We start from the raw sequence: 18,574 nt of genomic DNA on the forward strand, positions 1-18,574 counted from the left end.
TTTTTAACTCTGTCATAATTTGTTTTTGTTTTTATTTGACTCTATATGGTATTTGCTAAGGACTTTAATGAGACTTAGATATCAACTATGTATCGTTTTCCACTAATTTCATAGAAAATGTAAATGTTTTTATCATTATTGTTTCAGAATGTATGGCTCTAAAAGACACATATTTCCTTCTTTTTGCCCTGTGTTGGAGTTTAGTGTATATCATAGCAAGATAAGTCATTTGAAAAGAGATGGTGCAAGAAACTATTTGCCCCTGTGGTTCATGGGGCAAGTAGTTGAATATAAAATGACAGGCTCATTGTTTTGGTCATTTACTTATAATGCCCTCTATCACATAGTTAAATGATTATATATTATGTAATTTATAATTACATAAATGCCTTTTCTGCTTCAGTGTGAATCTAAGTTGAAGTCTTTCCCTCGAAACAAAAGATAGGCTTTAGAGGTCATCAGTGTATAATTTCTAGAAGTCATGTTGTTCTGACTCACAATAGAAGTTTCTTGGTGGCACAGGCACAACTTCTAGAAACCTTTTCTTCAGCATTGCGGTTGTTCATGAATGCTTCTATGCTGCCCTTACTGTTGTATTACTCATCCTCAAAAGAGTCACACTTTGGGGATGCTTAGGGATTTGCAGACATTATTTTCTGGTCACTTCTAGTATCATGAAGTGACCTTAAGAAGGAGGGTAGTGAGGAAAGTAGCTCAGAAAAAAAGTTAGGTGTGTAGCTCTTTTTTTCCCAGGACTTTTTTTTTTTAGTTGAAATTGGTTGAAAATAAATAATACCCTTTCATGGAGAAGAAGCAAACAGGTAGGGAGCAGCTATTAGAAGAATAGCATGCTGCCTTAGAAACCAGATACAAAGTGAGTAGAGGTAGGTATTGTTGAGAAATCAGCCAGTGTGCATGAGTTATGTAGGAACCTCTTAGATGTTTTAGTGTCCTACAGAAATGTTGCCTTTTTCCCAGCTAGTCCTCTATTACTGTGTTACATGCTGCTCTAGCTACCTTGTTTCTTGTTCCCTGAGACCCTTTCTTAGTTCAGGACCTTTAGAAATTTCCTTATAAATGAGAGGATCATTTGGTAGGTGTTTAAGCATGCCGTGCTATAGAGCTGTAACACCTTGTTGCTGTTCTCTGTGGGTTGTTCTGTCTGCTTCCATAGTCCAGATGTGAAATATCTGGTGCAGAGCCTGCATTGTATTCCAGGGCCTGACTCTACTGATACACTGTAGCTATTAATGTCACCTCTCAAGAAACGTGTACTTCAACAGATGCCTTGTGTAGAGCATTTCCTTGACATCTTTAGGCCTCGTTGTCTCACTAATTCCAATTTATTTCTTCTTGGCTTCGTCTTTACTAGAACACCTTCCCACCACTCCAACAGTATTCCTGTTCTCTTGCTGTCACAGGACCCCAGCCACTGTGTACTGTACTGTCTTGTAATCACCTTTAGGCTTGCCTGTATCCCTACTAAGCTATTATATCTTGAGAGCTGGAATCAAGTTTCTTTTACCTTTATATCTATTGTGTAGCACAGTTTTAGACTTGGGAGAAGCTCAGTAAATATTTGATAAATTAATGTTTAAGATGAGAATTTGAAGTGCTATGTTAGGCCAGTGAAATATATTTTAAAATTCTTTATGGAGGCTTCACAAAGACTTTGAGGCAGTTTTTAAAAAGATATATAAATGTGTAACATAATATATAAGAACAGTTACACAGAGTGGGGCAAAAGTAGATTTACAGCTGTGAGTATGCAAAACAGAGCTTATTGTATTATTATTTATTAATTATTGTATTTTCCATGTGAACAACTGTATTTGATTCAAGCTTTCTAATTGCAGATCAAGGTCAATGAGGAAATTTTTTTTCCCCATTTTTGATGGGCAGGTTTTTTTTAGTTGCCCTAGTTCATATCTAGGAGGCAATTTCTTACTCTTTTTTTTTTTTTTACATATATATATATATTTATATTGATTTCAAAGAGAGGGAGGGGGAGGGAGAGAAAGATAGAAACATCAATGATGAGAGAGTCATTGATTGGCTGCCTCCTGCACGTGTCCCTACTAGGGAGTGAGTCTGAAACCTGGGCATGTGCCCTGATCAGAAATTGAACTGTGACTTCCTGGTTCTATTTGGAGTGGCTGGGCCAATTTCTTATTCTTTTACATATAATTTTGGTTCTAGGGTTATCACTTTTCCAGACTATGTCACCTTAGGATGATCTTATAATTAGGGAAGGTAGTATGGATTCAGTTTCCTAAACTCGCCTATAGTGATGGTGGTGATGATAGTATTCAGGTGACCAAAGCTTTGTACTTACTTGTCTGTTATTTCAAGCTACTCTGTTAAAAAGGTTTATTGAACACTTAGTCTTTGCCAGACGCTATGGTAGACACTTCACATACAAATGTTTCTTCCCCTCTGCACAACTTTATTGAGACAACTGACATATAACATTCTGTAAATTAAGGTGGACAACTTGTTGATTTGATACATTTATATGTTGGAAAATGATTACCACCATGCCATTACCTACCACCTTCATCCCGTCAGGTAGTTACCAGTTCTTTTTTCTTTTTCTTTTTAAATTTATCTTTATTGTTGAAAGTATTACAGGTGGCCCATTTTTCCCCCCAACTCACCTCGCTCCCACCCGCTCCCCAGGCCATCACCCCGTCATTGTCTGTGTCCATGGGTTATGCATATATGCATATAACTTCTTTGGTTAATCTCTTCCCACCCTCCACCCCCCTTCCCTCTTGCCTCTGAAATATGATCATCTGTTACATGCATCAATGTCTCTGGATCTGTTTAGTTCATCAGATTCTTTTGTTCATTAGCTTCTTGTTAAAGAAGACCCTTCCTTCAACATTTCCTGTAGTGCTGGTTTGGTGGTGATGAACTCCTTTAGCTTTTCCTTGTCTGAGAAGCTCTTTATGTGACCTTCCATTCTAAATGATAGCTTTGCTGGGTAGACTAATCTTGGTTGTAGTTCCATGTTTTTCATCACTTTGAATATTCCTTCAATATTTCTCCCTTCTGACCTGCAAAGTTTCTGTTGAGAATCAGCTGACAGTCGTATGGGTGCATCCTTATAGGTAACTAACTGCTTTTCTCTTGCTGCTTTTAAGATTCTCTCTTTGTCTTTGACCTTTGGCATTTTAATTATGATGTGTCTTGCTGTGGGCCTCTTTGGGTTCCTCTTGTTTGGGACCCTCTGTGCTTCCTGGACTTGTAAGTCAATTTCTTTCCCCAGGTAGGGGAAGTTTTCTGTCATTATTTTTTCAAACAGGTTTTTAATTTCTTGCTCTCTTTCCTCTCCTTCTGGCACCCCAATAATACAAATGTTGGGCCTCTTGAAGTTGTCCCAGGGGCTCCTTATGCTATCTTTATATTTCTGGATTCTTTTTTCTTTTGCTTTTCTGGTTGGGTGTTTTTTGTTTCTTCATGTTCCAAATTGCTGATTTGATTCTCAGCATCCTCTACTGTTGATTCCCTGTAAATTATTCTTCATTTCAGTTCCTGTAGCCTTCATTTCAAATTGGTCCTTTATTATGTCACCGATTTTCTCAGTTATTTTTGCCATACTCTTACTAATATCCTTGAGCATCCTTATAACCATTATTCTAAACTCTGTATCTGTTAGCTTGCTTGGATCTATTTCATTTAGTTCCTCTTCCAGAGAGTTCTTCTGTTATTTCCTTTGTGACATGTTTCTTTGCCTCCACATTTTGGCTGCTTCCAGGTGTTTGTTTCTATGTATGAGGTAGAGCTGCTATATCTCCTGGAATTTGTAGAGTGGCTTTGTGTAGTAGGTGTCCTGTAGGGTCCAGTGGCTCAGCTTCCCCAATCACCTGAGCTGGGCCTTCTAGGTGCTCCCCTGTGTGGGCTGTGTGTATTGTCCTGTTGTAGTTGAGCCTTGGTTGCTGTTGGCGTCACTGGGAGGATCTAACCCCCAGACCAATCAGCCGTGAGGACCAGCTGCAGCTACAGCCAAAGAGCTGCTGTGCTGGAGACACCCCTATGGAGCAGGATTTACTTTAGTGGAGCTTTGGTGTTCACCAAGTGCTCCCCTTGAGTGTGTCACTTGTGGATGTGGTAGGGTTGTAATCCAGCGTGGTCAAGTCTGACGATCAGGTGCACTGTCTCTGAGGCCTCCCAGGAGGTGCACAATCAGCCTGTGCCAGTGCCTTGCCCAGGGCCACCCAGCATGAGCTACACAGCAAACCATAGATGGCTGCTACTTGTGCTGGGCTTGGAGGTGTCCAGGAGAGGCCAAGCTATGAGCCATTGCAGGCTGCTATTAGTGTCAGGCCTGGAGCCACTTATCAAGCCATATGGGGCCCGCTGCTGCTAGTTTGAGAGATTTTAGGGAAGTCCTAAGCATAAGGCTCGAGAGGCCACTTGCACAGAAAAACCACTGGAAATGGCCTGGATGAGCCTGCAGGTGGGGAGGGGCGGGGGCTCCGGGAATCGGGAGGCGGGGCCAATGGTGTGAGTCAGGTGCTGGCGACTCACATATGGCGCCTGCCTGCTGGCTGTGTGTGGGGAGGACTCTCCAAAGGAGTACTGGCCTCTGCCAGCTCTTCTGCCTGGGAGGAAGCCGCCCCTCCAGCTCTCTCCCGGATCTCAGGCAGGTTAGTTCCTCCCCAAGTGTCCCAGGTTCCTTTCAAGCTGCTGCCTGGCGCTGAGGCTCAGAAGGAGAGCGTCTGAGTGAGTCCATGCGCGGGCCCTTTAAGAGGAGCTGCTGGGGCTCCCGCAGCCTCCAAGACCCTCAGAGACAGTCCCCGCTGGTTTCACAGCCCGGAGTTGTGGGGATGTCTCTTCCCAGCCCTGGAGTCCTGGGCTGGAGGCCTATTGTGGGGCTGGGACCCCTCACTCTTCCGGGAAACCCCCACCGCCAAGATTCCCTCCCGGGTTTCAACTGCTGCACCAGGTATGGGTCCGAGGCCACGTCTCTGCGATTCAGCCCCCATCTGCCTGCGTCTCCACCCCTCCTACCGGTCTCGATTCTTCTTCAGTTCCCTGGTTGTAGGGCTTCTGTTAAGCTGGATTTCAGGAGGTTCTGAGTGGTGGTGGTTCTGTATTTTAGTTGTAATTTTGATGTTGTTGCGGGAGGTGGCGAGTGCAGCTGTTACCTACGCCGTCATCTTGTTTCTCCAATCACCAATTCCTTTTTGAGATAAGAATATTTAAGGTTTATTCTCATCAGCATTCAAGTATATAACAGTATTATTAGGTAAAATTGCTGTGCTGTACATTAGATTCCTAAACTTGTTCATCTTATAAATGGAAGTTTGTACCCTTTGTCTAATATCTCTGTATTTTCTCCACTCCCTAATCTCTAGTAATCATCACTCTACTGTTCGTCTTTTTTAGATTCCACATGTAAGTGAGGTCATACAGTATTTATCTTTCTCTGTTTTACTTATTTTACTTAGCATAATGCCCTCAAGTCTTATCCAGGTTCTTACAAATGACAGAATTTTCTTTTTTCTCATGGCTGAATAATATTCCATAGTGTGAGAGTGTGTGTGTACACATATACTACAACTTCTTTACCCATTCATCTGTTGATGGATGCTTAGGTGGTTTCCATATTTTGGCTGTTTTGAATAATGTTGCAGTGAACATGGTGTAGATCTCCTGTAAAATCATGATTTCATCACTTTGAGATATATACTCAGAAATGTGACTGCTGGATCATGTGGTAGTTTAAGTTTTAATTTTTTGAGGTACCTCCATACTGTTTTCCAAGTGGCTGCACCAATTTCCATTTCCACGAACACTGCCTAAGGGCTTCCTTTCCTCCACATCCCTGCTAACACTTGTTACCTCTTGTCTTTAATGAGAGCCATTCTAACAGGTGTGAGGTAATATCTCAGTTAGTTTTGATTTGCATTTCCCTGATGGTTAGTGATACTGAGCACCTTTTCCTATACCTGTTGGCCATTTGTATGTCTTCTTTGGAAAACTGTGTATTCATTTCCTCTGCCTATTTTTAATCTGGTAGTTTCTTTACTATTGAGTTGTGTGGGTTCTTTATATATTTTGGGTATTAACTCCTCATTAGATATATGACTTGCAAATATTTTCTCCTATTCCATAGGTTATGTTTTAATATTGATTGTTTCTTTTGCTGTTCAGAATCTTTTTAGTTTAATGTAGTCCCAGTTGTTGATTTTTGCTTTTGTTGCTTGTGCTTTTGCTGTCACATCCAGGAAATTACTGCTGAGACCACTGTCAAGAAGCCTTTCCCCTATGTTTTCTTCTAGAGGTTTCATGGTTTCAGGTCTTAATTCAGGTCTTTAATCCATTTCAAGTTCCTCTTTTTGTGAATGGTATGACAGGATTTCAGTTTCATTCTTCTGCCTGTGGTTATCGAGTTCTTCCAACACCATTTATGGAAGAGACCGACCATTCTCCACTGAGTATTCCTAGCTCCCTGGTCATATTAGTTGACCACTGGTTTAGAGTTTGTTAGCTTCAATGACCTTACTGGTTAGTAGAGTCAACCATACAAAGAAATTGTAATTATAACATAAATTACAAATAAAGGTACATGCAGGATGCTTTAAGAGCCTCAGGGTCCAGGGAAGGTTTCCAAGAAAATATGCCCAAGCTGTGTTATTCTTAGCCTGGAGGAAAAAGTAAGAAAGATTTTTTTATCATGAGCAAATATATGGCAGCATGAAATGGCACGGTACCCATGGACTGGGGAGTTGTGAAAATGTGTGTTACCAAAGGATTAAAGTCTATGGTGGGAGACGTGAGAGATGTTCTTGGAGTTATTGCCAAAGATAGTAAATGGTCCTAGATACCATGTTAAGGAGTTTGGGTCTTGTCTGGGGAAGCCCACAAGGGGCTTTAAGTGGCAATAGGATAGGTGAATTTATAGTAGCTAGGTTAGAAGCTGGGAGACTTTGTATATTAGACAAGAAATTATGAATGTCTAAGTGCAAGATATAATGAAAGAGATGGAAAAAGTTTAGGAGATTAGCAAATGATTGCATGTGGGTGACAAGCTGGGGAGATAGTGAAGAGCAGATGTAAGAGAGAAAAGTATTGGTGAATTGCTGGATTTTGCCTTGGGCAGCTGGGTGAATGGTGGAACTGTAAGTTGAGATAAGGAATATAGTACAAAGTATGAATAATTACAGTAATAGCGATCATTTATTGGGATGTTTAGTAAATGCCAGGCACTGTACTATTTGCTTTACATGTATTAGCTTATTTACTGTAATAACCTATGAAGTACATACACTGTTATTCCATGTCTCAGATGAGGACACTGAGGCAGGAGGTGAGGACTAAGGTTCCATTTAGCTCCAGGCATTTTGGCTCCAGAGCTTAGCCCTTAGTCCCAACATTATATTGTAGCTGTATTGTGGCCCTTATTGATGTAAATAATAGTATGAACTCTGACTTCTTGTAATACTTTTTATCTCACAAAGCAACACATTTGGAATAAGAGTGCTGCCTTTCAGCATTACAGTAATGCCTCAGTATAATGGACTAATTTGGGGCGTCTGTTAAAGCCAAAAGTCCGTTATATAATAAAGAAGGTTTATCTGAATGCGTATGTTAAAAAACTGACAAATTAGTTAGTTTGCCTGTTTTTATTTATGTAGACATGTTTGTGTAATTTAAGTATTTATGAGAAGTTTAATTTTACACAAAAGTTTATGTATTACATTAATTTTTAACTTATAATGAATAGGTCTAATAAATGCAAGCATTCACCAGTCACCGTGTGTAAACAAATGCGCTTGGCTGGGGTGTGGCTTATCATACTTTGGAGCATCAGCTGGCGCACATTAAAACTGCTGCAGAAGGTCATTCCATGCCACATGACAAACAGAACCAATTACTGAGTGTAATGTGTTGTGATTATTTGCTGAACATTGTTTATGAGCCGTGACTCTTGGATTTAAATATGTAGACTGTAGTTGTAGATATGTAATATTTATTTATGTTGGTGAAATTACTACATTTCTTCCAATGTGTAGCCTGTTCAATAAAATTTGTTAAAAATAACAGTAACTTAATAACAAAAAAAATAACCTATTAATTTAATTATAAGCAAATATTGATTAAAAGCATTTTAAAATTTATCAGGATGTTAATTTTCACATATGACGTATAGACCAGAAATTTAGTTAAATCCAGAGTTCATTAAATCGAGGTCCACAAAATCGAGGGCTTACTGTAATTAAGTGGCTACATTAGTTGGTGGACTGTAGCACTAAAAGACAGTCTAATCTAGCAGTTGAAGAGTTCAGAAATAGAAATGTGGGGGGAAATCTCAATGTTAAAGCTGTTAGTATTTCTCTTTAAATAGCTACACTAGTGTCTTCACATGGTAGAAACTCAAATGCCAGTCTGGGAATGGGGAGAGAGGAAGCAGAGACAGTGAGCAGACAAGTCTGAAGGAATTCTTTGTAGAATGGGAGCAGTGCACAAGTGGAGAACACCTTGCGTGGGGGCACTGACAGCTGAGGAGTTCTAGCAGCAGCCAAGGCACAGCGTATGAATGGGCATAGGGACAGGTAGTTGGTAAATGTGGTAGAGGAGATAGAAGGTCTCTTTTATTTGCTTCTTTATTTTCAGGGAAATAAGAGAAACAAGGTTATCAGGCTTTCATCTCCCCTAGTCCACCAGAGCTGCTCTTGTCAAGGACTGGTGATTTCCATATTGCCAGATCCAGTGATCACTTCCTTTTTGAAATACTTTCTTCACTTGACCATGACCATTCTCTTTTAGGTCCTTTTGCCTTGTTGCCACTCCTCAGTCTTCTTTGCCTAGTGCTTCTCTGTCTTCCTGACTTCTAGTGTAGGGTTCAGAATATGTACTGCTTTATTCTCTAGTCCTTCCCCAGGGGATCTTATTCCTGCCCATGATTCTGAACACCAAGTGCATGCTGATTACTCCCAAATATATATTCCTAGTCCTAACTCCCCACTGGTCTCTACAGTTGACTAGCTAACCTCCTATTCATTATCTTTTCTTGTGAGCCTCCTAGATATCTCACGTTATGTGTCCCAAACTGTACTTTGATTCTTCTTCCCCAACTTTACTGTAGTCTTTATGTGCCAGCTGTAGTCTTTTGTTGTTGTTGTTAATCCTCACGTGAGGACATTTTTCTTTTGATTTTTTAGAGAGAGCAGAAAGGAAGGAGAGAGGGACGAGGGGAGAGAGAGGGAGACAGATAGACATTGATTGGTTGCCTCCCACCCGCTCCCCTACCCCTACCAGGGCCTGGGATGGAACCAGCAACCCTTCGGTGCTCGGGCCGGCTCTAACCACGGAGCGGCACTGGCCAGGGCTCATCTGTAGTCTTTAGTGAATCACCACTATACCAGTTATTTCTACCATTCAGTTCTAAAACCTCAGGCATTCCTGACCACTCTGTCCACTTGCAAATTTTGATGGTAATGCCTTCAAAATCTTACCCTTTCCTCTCTTGACCAAGTCTACCATGGCTTGAGCCACCTGCCAACTCTTACCTGGACAATTGTAATAGCCTATAGTCAGATATCCTTGCTTGTATCCTTGGCCCACAGTGAGCCTTTTAAAACCTAAGTCTAATCGTATCATTCTTCTGTCCAAAATCAACCAGTGTCTTTCCATTTCACTCAGATATAATCCAGAATCCTTACTATGGCCTATAAGGCTCTAAGGCTCTAATACTCCAAGGCTCCTCCCCTTTAATTCTGCCACTTTATCTTGGGCTACTTTCCTCCTTGCTCACTCTGCTTCAGCCATAGTGGCCTCCTTTCTGGTTCATGAACATGCCTGGCATTTTCTTTTCTCAAAGCCTTCTGTGCTTGCCATTCTCTGCTTCCTCAGCTTGTTTTCCTATATAATTGACAGGATTCCCCCTCTCTCTCTTTTATCAAGTCTCTGCTTAAATTTTCCCTTATCTGAAATGCCTTTCCGTACTACACTATATAAGCCAGAATCTCTTGTCTCAGAATCTATTTGTCTTCCTACTAAGCTTTATTTTTCTTCATATCAGTTATTACCACTTGACATATTATAAATGTATTTGTTTTTTCCTACTAGAATGTAAGTAGGGACTTTTTCCCTTTTTTTTTTAACTATATCCCAGCACCTAAAATAGCACATAACCTTTGATACATTATAGGTATGTAATAAATATTTGAGTGAGTGTTTAATGGTTTTCCTGTTTATCTCTAAGAGTCAATATTGATCTGAGTGTTTTTTCCTTCTACAGCTCAATGGTCAGTTCTGTTCAAGGAAATACATATCCCAACCAAGCTTCAGTATATAGTCCGCCTCCTGTTGCTCCTGCTGCTGATGTCACTATATACCAGAATGCAGGAACTAATATGTCTCATGTGCCAAACTATAATTTAACATCATCAGCACTGCCTCAACCAGGAGGCAGTCAACAGCCACCTCAGCCACAGCAACCATATTCTCAGAAGGCTCTGCTATAGGATTTGGGATTCCTCTTTGATCGGCTAAATGCCACTGACAATGTTATGAGATTCTTTGATATCTTAAGATTTGCTTATCCTCAGCTTATAGGAATCTGTCTTGGTCAACAAGTTCAAATATTCAAGATTATGTTGTCAAGAAGGTAGAACTCTCTTCAATTTGCACTGACTTTTCAGAGGTTCTCCCCTCCCCCTCACCCAGAGGAATGAAACTACTTATAACATTTAATTCCTTTCATAATATGAAAGAATTGATACAAGAATATTTGTCTCATAAAATTACCCGGTCTGCAAAAAGTCAAACTTAACAAAAGTTGTTGTGGTAAATGTTATGTACATATATTGCTATGTGACTTCATTAGTGGCCATTTGGAATCACAGTGGTGATCATGTGAATATATTTAACACTGTTAAATTAATTTACATTGCTATTTTATTTTAATCATGAACAACTACCATTTTCATAATGTTTTGTGTAAATTTAAGATAATTACACTATCCTTTTAAAGTACAAGAGAACAAAGCTGTAGCATATTTACATGAAGGCAGTGTTTTGGTTTTACATTAAACTGAACTTTCTTTTGACTGATTGTGAGCTAAACATATGTACATTATGTCTTTCTGTAGCCTCTGCATACTACTAGCTGTCATCACACCAGCATACAGTAGCTAAATTTTTGGTGCAGTTATAGCAAATGATGTTCCCTTTTAAACTTTTACATTTTGGCATGATATTTCAGAATATTGTGGGACCATGACACAAAATTAAGTATGATCATGTTCTTTATATCTTATTTTTAAAGATAATGTTGATTTACTTTTTCCTAGTTGAAGATAGTAATTAGGTTTATAAACTGTATACTGTGTTTATTGGTGGCAGTGACACCAAAGATAGAGGCAATGGATAGAAAATTTTAAACTGGAAAGAAACCACGAATAACACTACATTTTCAGTCTCTTGTAATTATTTAGGATATTAAAAAAAATTGATTCATTTGTCTTATCCCACTACTAGTCTTTTAAATGTCTTTAACACATTGTATCCTTTAATTCTTCATTAAAATGGATATAAGCAGATGTTTCAAAGTAATCAATATTCCTGACTTTGCTTAACAGTTTGTATGTTTATTCTGTCTTTCAAACTGGATTATGGGGCTGCTCTCTCTTTTTAAAGTTCTAATGGAATTATGTTGGCTTCCTATTCAGGAGTATTTTTCACTGAATGCTTTTCTTTTAATCCACATGAAATATGTTTTCCACTGACATTTAATCTTCTTAAACATTTATAATTTTCCTGGTTGTATTATACCGTTACTTAACACTATTATTTAAACAACTGAACAAATTGAGTTGAGCATCACATTCAATGTGTTGATCTAACAGATTTCATACCATAAATGAAAATTTAATCTGTATTTTCTAAGACTATTATAATCAGATAACTTGTTTCTTTCCTTTTTGACAAATGATTCCATCTTTGGCAAAGAATCTTTTTTTTCTGTTTTTTTTTTTTCTTCTCCAGTTCATCAGACAATTATATTTTTCACTGAAATAAATGATTTTTACATAATTTGATGTCATATACATTTTACCCAGTCTGAGTCAGTTTCTTGATCCCAGTTCCCTCTGGATACTTATCAGAAAGGTTATCTGGGTGTTCAAAGAGACAAAATATAGAATCCAAGGACCTAATCACAGTATCACCAAAAGAAGCATTTCTTCATTATGCTTTCCCTAACACAACACTACCCCCTCTCTTTTTTTTAATCTTTATTGTTGAAAATATTACGGATGTCCCCTTTTTACCCCCCATTTATCTCCTCCACCCCGCATCCACCCCACCCCCAGGCAAAGAATCTTAATAGTGACCAAATTAGTTTCAAATTTAAAGTACCATCTTCAACGTAAGTGTTTTACCCCAGTGTTGTGTTTTCCTGACTTTAGAGTTTGTTGCCCTCAAATAGAAATTTTAAATTTGAATTCAAACTTTACATTAAAAAAATTTAATATGTTTTTTAATCAACATTGTCAAACATTGTAATCTTGATTCCAATTTGAATATTCTAGTTTAATATACTTTCCCTTGTCATATTGTATTTTCTCTGCCTTTTGATAAATTTCTGTTGACCAATGGCAAATGTGTCATTTTCCCATTTTGTTTTGATATCCTCCATCCTGTAAGATCAATTACATATTCTCTTACTTGCTTTTTGCCCTGTAAAAGTCAAAGAATGGTAAAATGAAAAAAACAAACTACCCTTATTACAGTGCATATACTTTTTTTTTACCTTTTATATTAGTATGCTTACAAAGATTTTAATGATGAATACTTAAAACTAATACTACATTAGTTTGTGCTTTTAATATCAGATGGAAAAATTCCAATAAAAAGGAACCACTGGGTTTTTTATCTTTTAGATGACATGGTGAGGACAGGAATAGTAAAGGGCAGTTAGGAGCACTGATTTGCTCTGAGACTAGTGTACATGTAGTATTTAAAAAATATCTGTCTTTAAAATATCTTTTTTTTAAGGAATAGAATTATTTATAAGATGAACTGACTATAATGTGAATTTCTATGAAGCAAATTTCACTTCTCAGTTTATTTCCTTTATAAAGTTTGTGTTTGCATACACCAGTGACATCTAAGTAGAAAAATTTAAGTGCAGCTACTATCTAGCATAAATAGCCAACATGGCCAGTTGGATGTGATATTATAGCAGTGCCCTAAACCTACTAGGAGCAATATATGGTACTTGTGATTTTACAGTCTTTTCTAACTCTGGGGTCCTCTTTTACTGTTACCTGTCTCCTCAGTGAGGGACCTTTTTATGTGCCAAGAGATTCCCTTCTTTTTAAAAACTTCTGGAGCTTTGTTTTTATACCTCTTAAGTTTTGTATTTAAAATGCTTTCTAGACCACTGTTATTATTTTCTGATATAGTTTTCATATATGACATGTATAATTCAGAGTGAAAATATCTTTAATCCAAAGCTTCAAGTTTATATAAGACAAATTAATGCCCTATATGATAAACTATGCCACTCTAAAAACTATAAAATTATTTCCTATTTTTTTAAAAATATGTTTTTATTTTTAGAGAGAGAGAGAGAAACATCAATGAGAGAGGAACGTCAACATCTATCACTTGCCTCCTGCATGACCCCCACAGGGAATCGACCCTGCAATCCGGGCTTGCACGCTAACCAGGCATTGGACCAGTGACCTGGCGCACGGGTCAACACTCAGCCACTGAGCAACACTGGCTGGGCAATTTTTTTTTAAATGAGGCCCATTGGTATAATTTTGTCAAATTTTTCTCGGTTTAGTACATGAAAATCAGTTTTCCTTTTCTCATATATTTCCTTGGTTTACTTACCAGTTGTGCTAATAATTATAGTTTTCTGTTATAACTTTAAATATTTAATAATTATAGTTTAAATTTTCACTCTTGTATTCAATTTTTTTAAAAATCCTCACCCGAGGATATTTTTTCCATAACTTTTCAGAGAGAGTGGGAAAGAGAGAAAGAGAAACATTGATGTGAGAGAGACACACCTCCCATATGTGCCCCAACCAGGACCAAGGATTGAACCTGCAACCAAGGTACATGCCCGTTGGTGGAATCGAACCCGGGACCCTTCAGTCCGAGGGCCAACACTCTTAATCACTGAGCCAAACTGTCTAGGGCCATTTGCAGTTTCATTTATTTGTTGATGAGCTGCTTGTATCCTTTAGACTAAAATATATAGGAGAAACTTATCTAAACATTTTCTTAAAGGTTTATGTTTACTTATGTTTTATTTTAAAATCATGGTTTAAGTGTTCTTGTCAATATCTAGGTTATTTTCTATAGTATATGTAATGACATGCCTCCTGATTTTTAAGCAAAGCTGTCTGAGTTTTAAGTATTTTTTTTAGTATGATCTTTCTTTAAAATTATAAAACTTAGTAATTTTTTTTCTGAAGTTTTCCTAGCTTCCACAGTATATTTTTTTCTTATGGTGTTCTATAGCATTTTAAACCTCAGTATTTAAAATCTTAAATTTCCTTGCTGAACAAAATAATGTTTTATTGGCAATAACTTGTGGTCATACTGAATTTAGATGATTTTCAGACTCTAGTTTATGCTAATACTTCCCACTACCGTTATTGCCTGTTTGCTGCTGCTTATAGACTCACAGAATTTCTGATAAGGATTACATATTAAATTAAGAATTATCAAACTCCTGGACAAAAGTAAAAGGTACTAGTTTTAATGATCTTTTAGTTGTCAAGAGACTTAAAAATTAGTTTTGTCTGTAAAAAAAAGAAGAGTAGCCTAGTTTTTTTTGTCTGATACCCTTATCAGTAACAAATATTTTCAAATATATAACCTCAAAATATGTATATATATGTATTTAAAAATTGTACAAATTCTACTGTATGAATATATATTGTACATTATAAAACATAACCAAAAAATAGTCTTAAGAGGGTAAGTGAAAAATTAATAGAAATTCTATTTTCTTTCTATATCCCTGTTTCTGGTAGTTTATGCCCCAAGATGTGTATGTACCTGATTTGGAGACCACTATTTTAGATGTTGAGATTAAACAGAGAAAGGGAGTAGGATTAAGTTGGTCCCTTGAAGTAAATATCTGTTACTCTAAGTGGTGTTTTTCCCAGCAACTTTTCATGTTGAGAATTTTCCAACCCACAGAAAGATTGAAAGAATAATACACTTAACATCCAAATATTCTTCGTCTAGATTCACTGGCCATTAACATTATCACATTTGCTTTATTTCTTTGTGTTTATATATATATATGTACATGTGTATATGTATACAAATGTACTTTATTGTGTGGACAGACAAATTATAGATGTTGTAAACTATACTCCTAAGTATTTCATTATGTATTTTATAAGTACATTCTTCTAAGGGTAAGTACAGACATCTAAGGAAATTAACAGTAATTCTATAATATGTTATCAAGTGTACCCCAAACTTTTATACATTTTTTAAGAAATCTAGGAAGATATATACCACATTCTAATGTCCCTTTATTGTGTTAATCTAGATTAATCTTGTCTTTTTTCCTCCATGACATTGACTTTTTAAACATGTACACTAGTTATCTCATAGAATGCCCCATATTCTGGATTTATCTTTTTTCTTCATGGTGTTATTTAACTTGATGCTCTGTTCTCATTATAATCTCTTTATTCTTACTTAATCCTAAAAGAATTAAAATTAGAACCATTTTAGTTAGTTAATCCTCACCTGAGGATATTTTTTCCATTGTTTTTTTTTTTTTTTTTTTTTTGAGTGGAAGGGTGGCGGAGAAGACAGAGAGAGAGAAACGCCCACGTGAGAGAGAGACATCGATTGATTGCCTCATGCCCATGCCGGACGGGCTGGGGATCGGGTCTGAAAGCAAGGCCTGTGCCCGTGACCGGAATCAGACCAGAGACCCTTCAGTCTCCTGGGCAGAACTCCAACCGCTGACTCAAACTGACTAGGGTCAGAACCATATTATTTATGATTAAAAGTGATAAGTCTAGAATTTTCAGGCTCATAACAGAAAACTACATGTACGTGAACATGGTTAACCTTAAGGTGTAGTTGCTCTGTATGATAGACTATGCTCAGGCCATGGGTGCTACTGTAGTTCAGCACAGTTCTATGTTCATTTCAAATTGCATTCAGAGCCACAGAAGAAAATTTGTGCTTTTAAAGTAGAAATAAGCCTCCCTTTTCCCCATTCAAACCAAAATCAGCTTTTCTCAAGCTTATTCATACTTGATTCACTCTGGATGGCTTTTAGGTAATTTTAGAAAATGTAATCAACAAATACAGGACTTTGTTTTTGGAGCATACATTTTGGCATGTTTTAAAAGACCTCATTACCTTATTGTCATAACTATTAAGATACTGAAATCACTTAAGAGGAAGGAAAGTTCTTTTTAAAACTTCTGATTGTTATTTTTCTTAATTTGGTTATCAAATTCAACTTAGAAACACAGGCAAATTATAGTAATGTACATTACTAGGCTATTAAGTAGCCAGTTTAGGCCCTTATATTTCAGTTGGTTAATGGCTTTTAAAAAATGGGATAAATGTTTGTAATCCATTGTTTCTGTGGCAAGATATATGAAGATTTTTAGTGCAGGATCCATTACATATCTTGTTACTTTAAAAAAAGATATATAAACAGTTGAGAATGTTTTCAATTAATTATGTGTAATCTCTGTTAGCCAGTTTGAAGGCTAAATATTGTGAAACATCATATGATTTAGTTTCCTCAGAATCCAAAATGCAGGGGTAAAACAAAAACCTATGTACTGTTTTGGAATTTGTTTTTCTTTCCTCAGAGAAAAGAACTTTGCAATATGAGTACCCTTGATATTCTGTGATTTAAAAATAAAATGGTAACTTATGTCGAAGGAGTTGCTAAAAATGACTGAAGAAGTTGTAATCAAGAATACAGGTAAATTCACTTCATAGGTACCAAAGAGGCTTCTTTAGAACAAGTTCATTTCTACAAATGGTGGATGGCACATTATAAAAGGGTTTCATTAATATGCATTATAAATTGTATCTGTTTGTGACCAAGGGGTTTGTTTAAAGGAAGAACTGGTACTTTTGGTTGAAGAGTAAAAAGTAAATTACATTGTAGGGGTTCTATGAAGTAGAAATTTCAGTAAATTGCCCTAGGTATTCAGAGAACTGTATTTTGTTTTCCTTTTTTTTTAATCCTCAACTGAGGCTACATTTCCTTTGATTTCCAGAGAGAAAAGGAGGGGGGAAGAGAGAAATATCAATTGGTTGTCTCTCACATGTGCCCCGATGGGATCAAACTTGAAACCTAGGTATGTGCCAGACTAGAAATTGAACCCGCAATCTTTTGGTGTATGAGAAGACACCCCAACAAACTGAGAGACACCTGACCAGGGTAGAGAACTGGATTTTAACCCAGGTATATGTTCTGTTAAAAGCATGTCTTGCTGGATACATGATCTTTCAATTTCACTAGGCCTTCTACTTATTTATAAACGGAAGTGGTTAATGTAACTACATGGTTCTTGGAAGGTTGTGGAAAGGCTGTGCTTCAGATCCTCTGCATCTGTGTACTTTGAGTATTTGTGCCTTTCAGCCTCTTGAATATCCCGGCTGTTCCTCCAGAATAGCTCACTGATACCACTGAAGTTACCCTCTTGTAGCTTAGAGGAGGAAAAGGGGTGGGAATGGAATTGAGCTCTCTGGTACTGAAAGTTGGAAACATGATTTCTAACCGACTTCCTGAAAGTAATCTGGCTAAGAGAGTCTCTGATATTCCGAATAAAATGCAAAATCAGCATTGGCATTTTTTTCATCACAAATATTTGACCTAGAAAAAGCCATTATATGTTTAGTTAACAGTTAATATAAATAAACATTAGCTAGCTAAAGAAAGGTTTTTTCCTAATCAACATTTCTTATGAGTCAGTTACATATGTTTATTATTTTATAGTTATATAGAAAACATTTACCAGAATAAAATATATCTGTTTTTAATTTCCTTGTTTGCACTTTAGAAAATGAGATTCTTTTCTGGCACTAAAAAAAATTATTTCCTAAATTAGTTTGTTGTGTAATGGCATCTTATAAAGAAGGCTTATATCAGGTATTGAAAAGAGTAGATAAGCTTTTTTTGTAGAGGGGAAAAGACATTGTTTTCCAGTTGTCACTGGTTGTGTTATAGTCTCCCCTTGTAAGCAAGAATAGGCACTACCTTAGAATCTTTTTTGCTCTCATAATAATTTTTTAAAGAGTAATCCTAGGAGTGAATACTGGTTGGGTTTCGCCTGGCCAACGGGACTCAGTGGATGAGCATCAGTCCATGAACCTGGAGATCAGGGTTCAATTCCCCGTCAGGGCACATGCCTGGGTTTGGGGCTCATTCCCCAGCAGGGGGTGTGCAGGAGGCAGTCAATTGGTGATTCTCTCTCATCATTGATGTTTCTACCTCTCCCTCTCTCTGAAATCAATAAAAGCATTTTTTTTTTTTTTAAATTTTTTTAAAAAATACTAGTTGGGTTTTACACCCTCCCTCCCAAAAAAAGTTACCTTA

General features: G+C 37.3%; 1 protein-coding gene across 1 annotated transcript in view; it reads left to right on the forward strand.

Annotated features, from left to right (window-relative positions):
• The window catches only part of STAM (signal transducing adaptor molecule), a 66,571-nt gene extending 53,955 nt beyond the window's left edge, over positions 1–12,616 (forward strand). Inside the window, exon 14 of the mRNA XM_016217414.2 lies at positions 10,253–12,616. Coding sequence (XP_016072900.1) covers positions 10,253–10,478 — 226 coding nt within the window. The 3' untranslated portion in view covers positions 10,479–12,616. The remainder of the gene's footprint in view (positions 1–10,252) is intronic.
• The last annotated feature ends 5,958 nt before the right edge of the window (positions 12,617–18,574 follow it).

This window comes from Miniopterus natalensis, chromosome 1, assembly GCF_054644295.1.
Source record: "Miniopterus natalensis isolate mMinNat1 chromosome 1, mMinNat1.hap1, whole genome shotgun sequence".
In the NCBI taxonomy this organism is placed as follows: Eukaryota; Metazoa; Chordata; class Mammalia; order Chiroptera; family Miniopteridae; genus Miniopterus; species Miniopterus natalensis.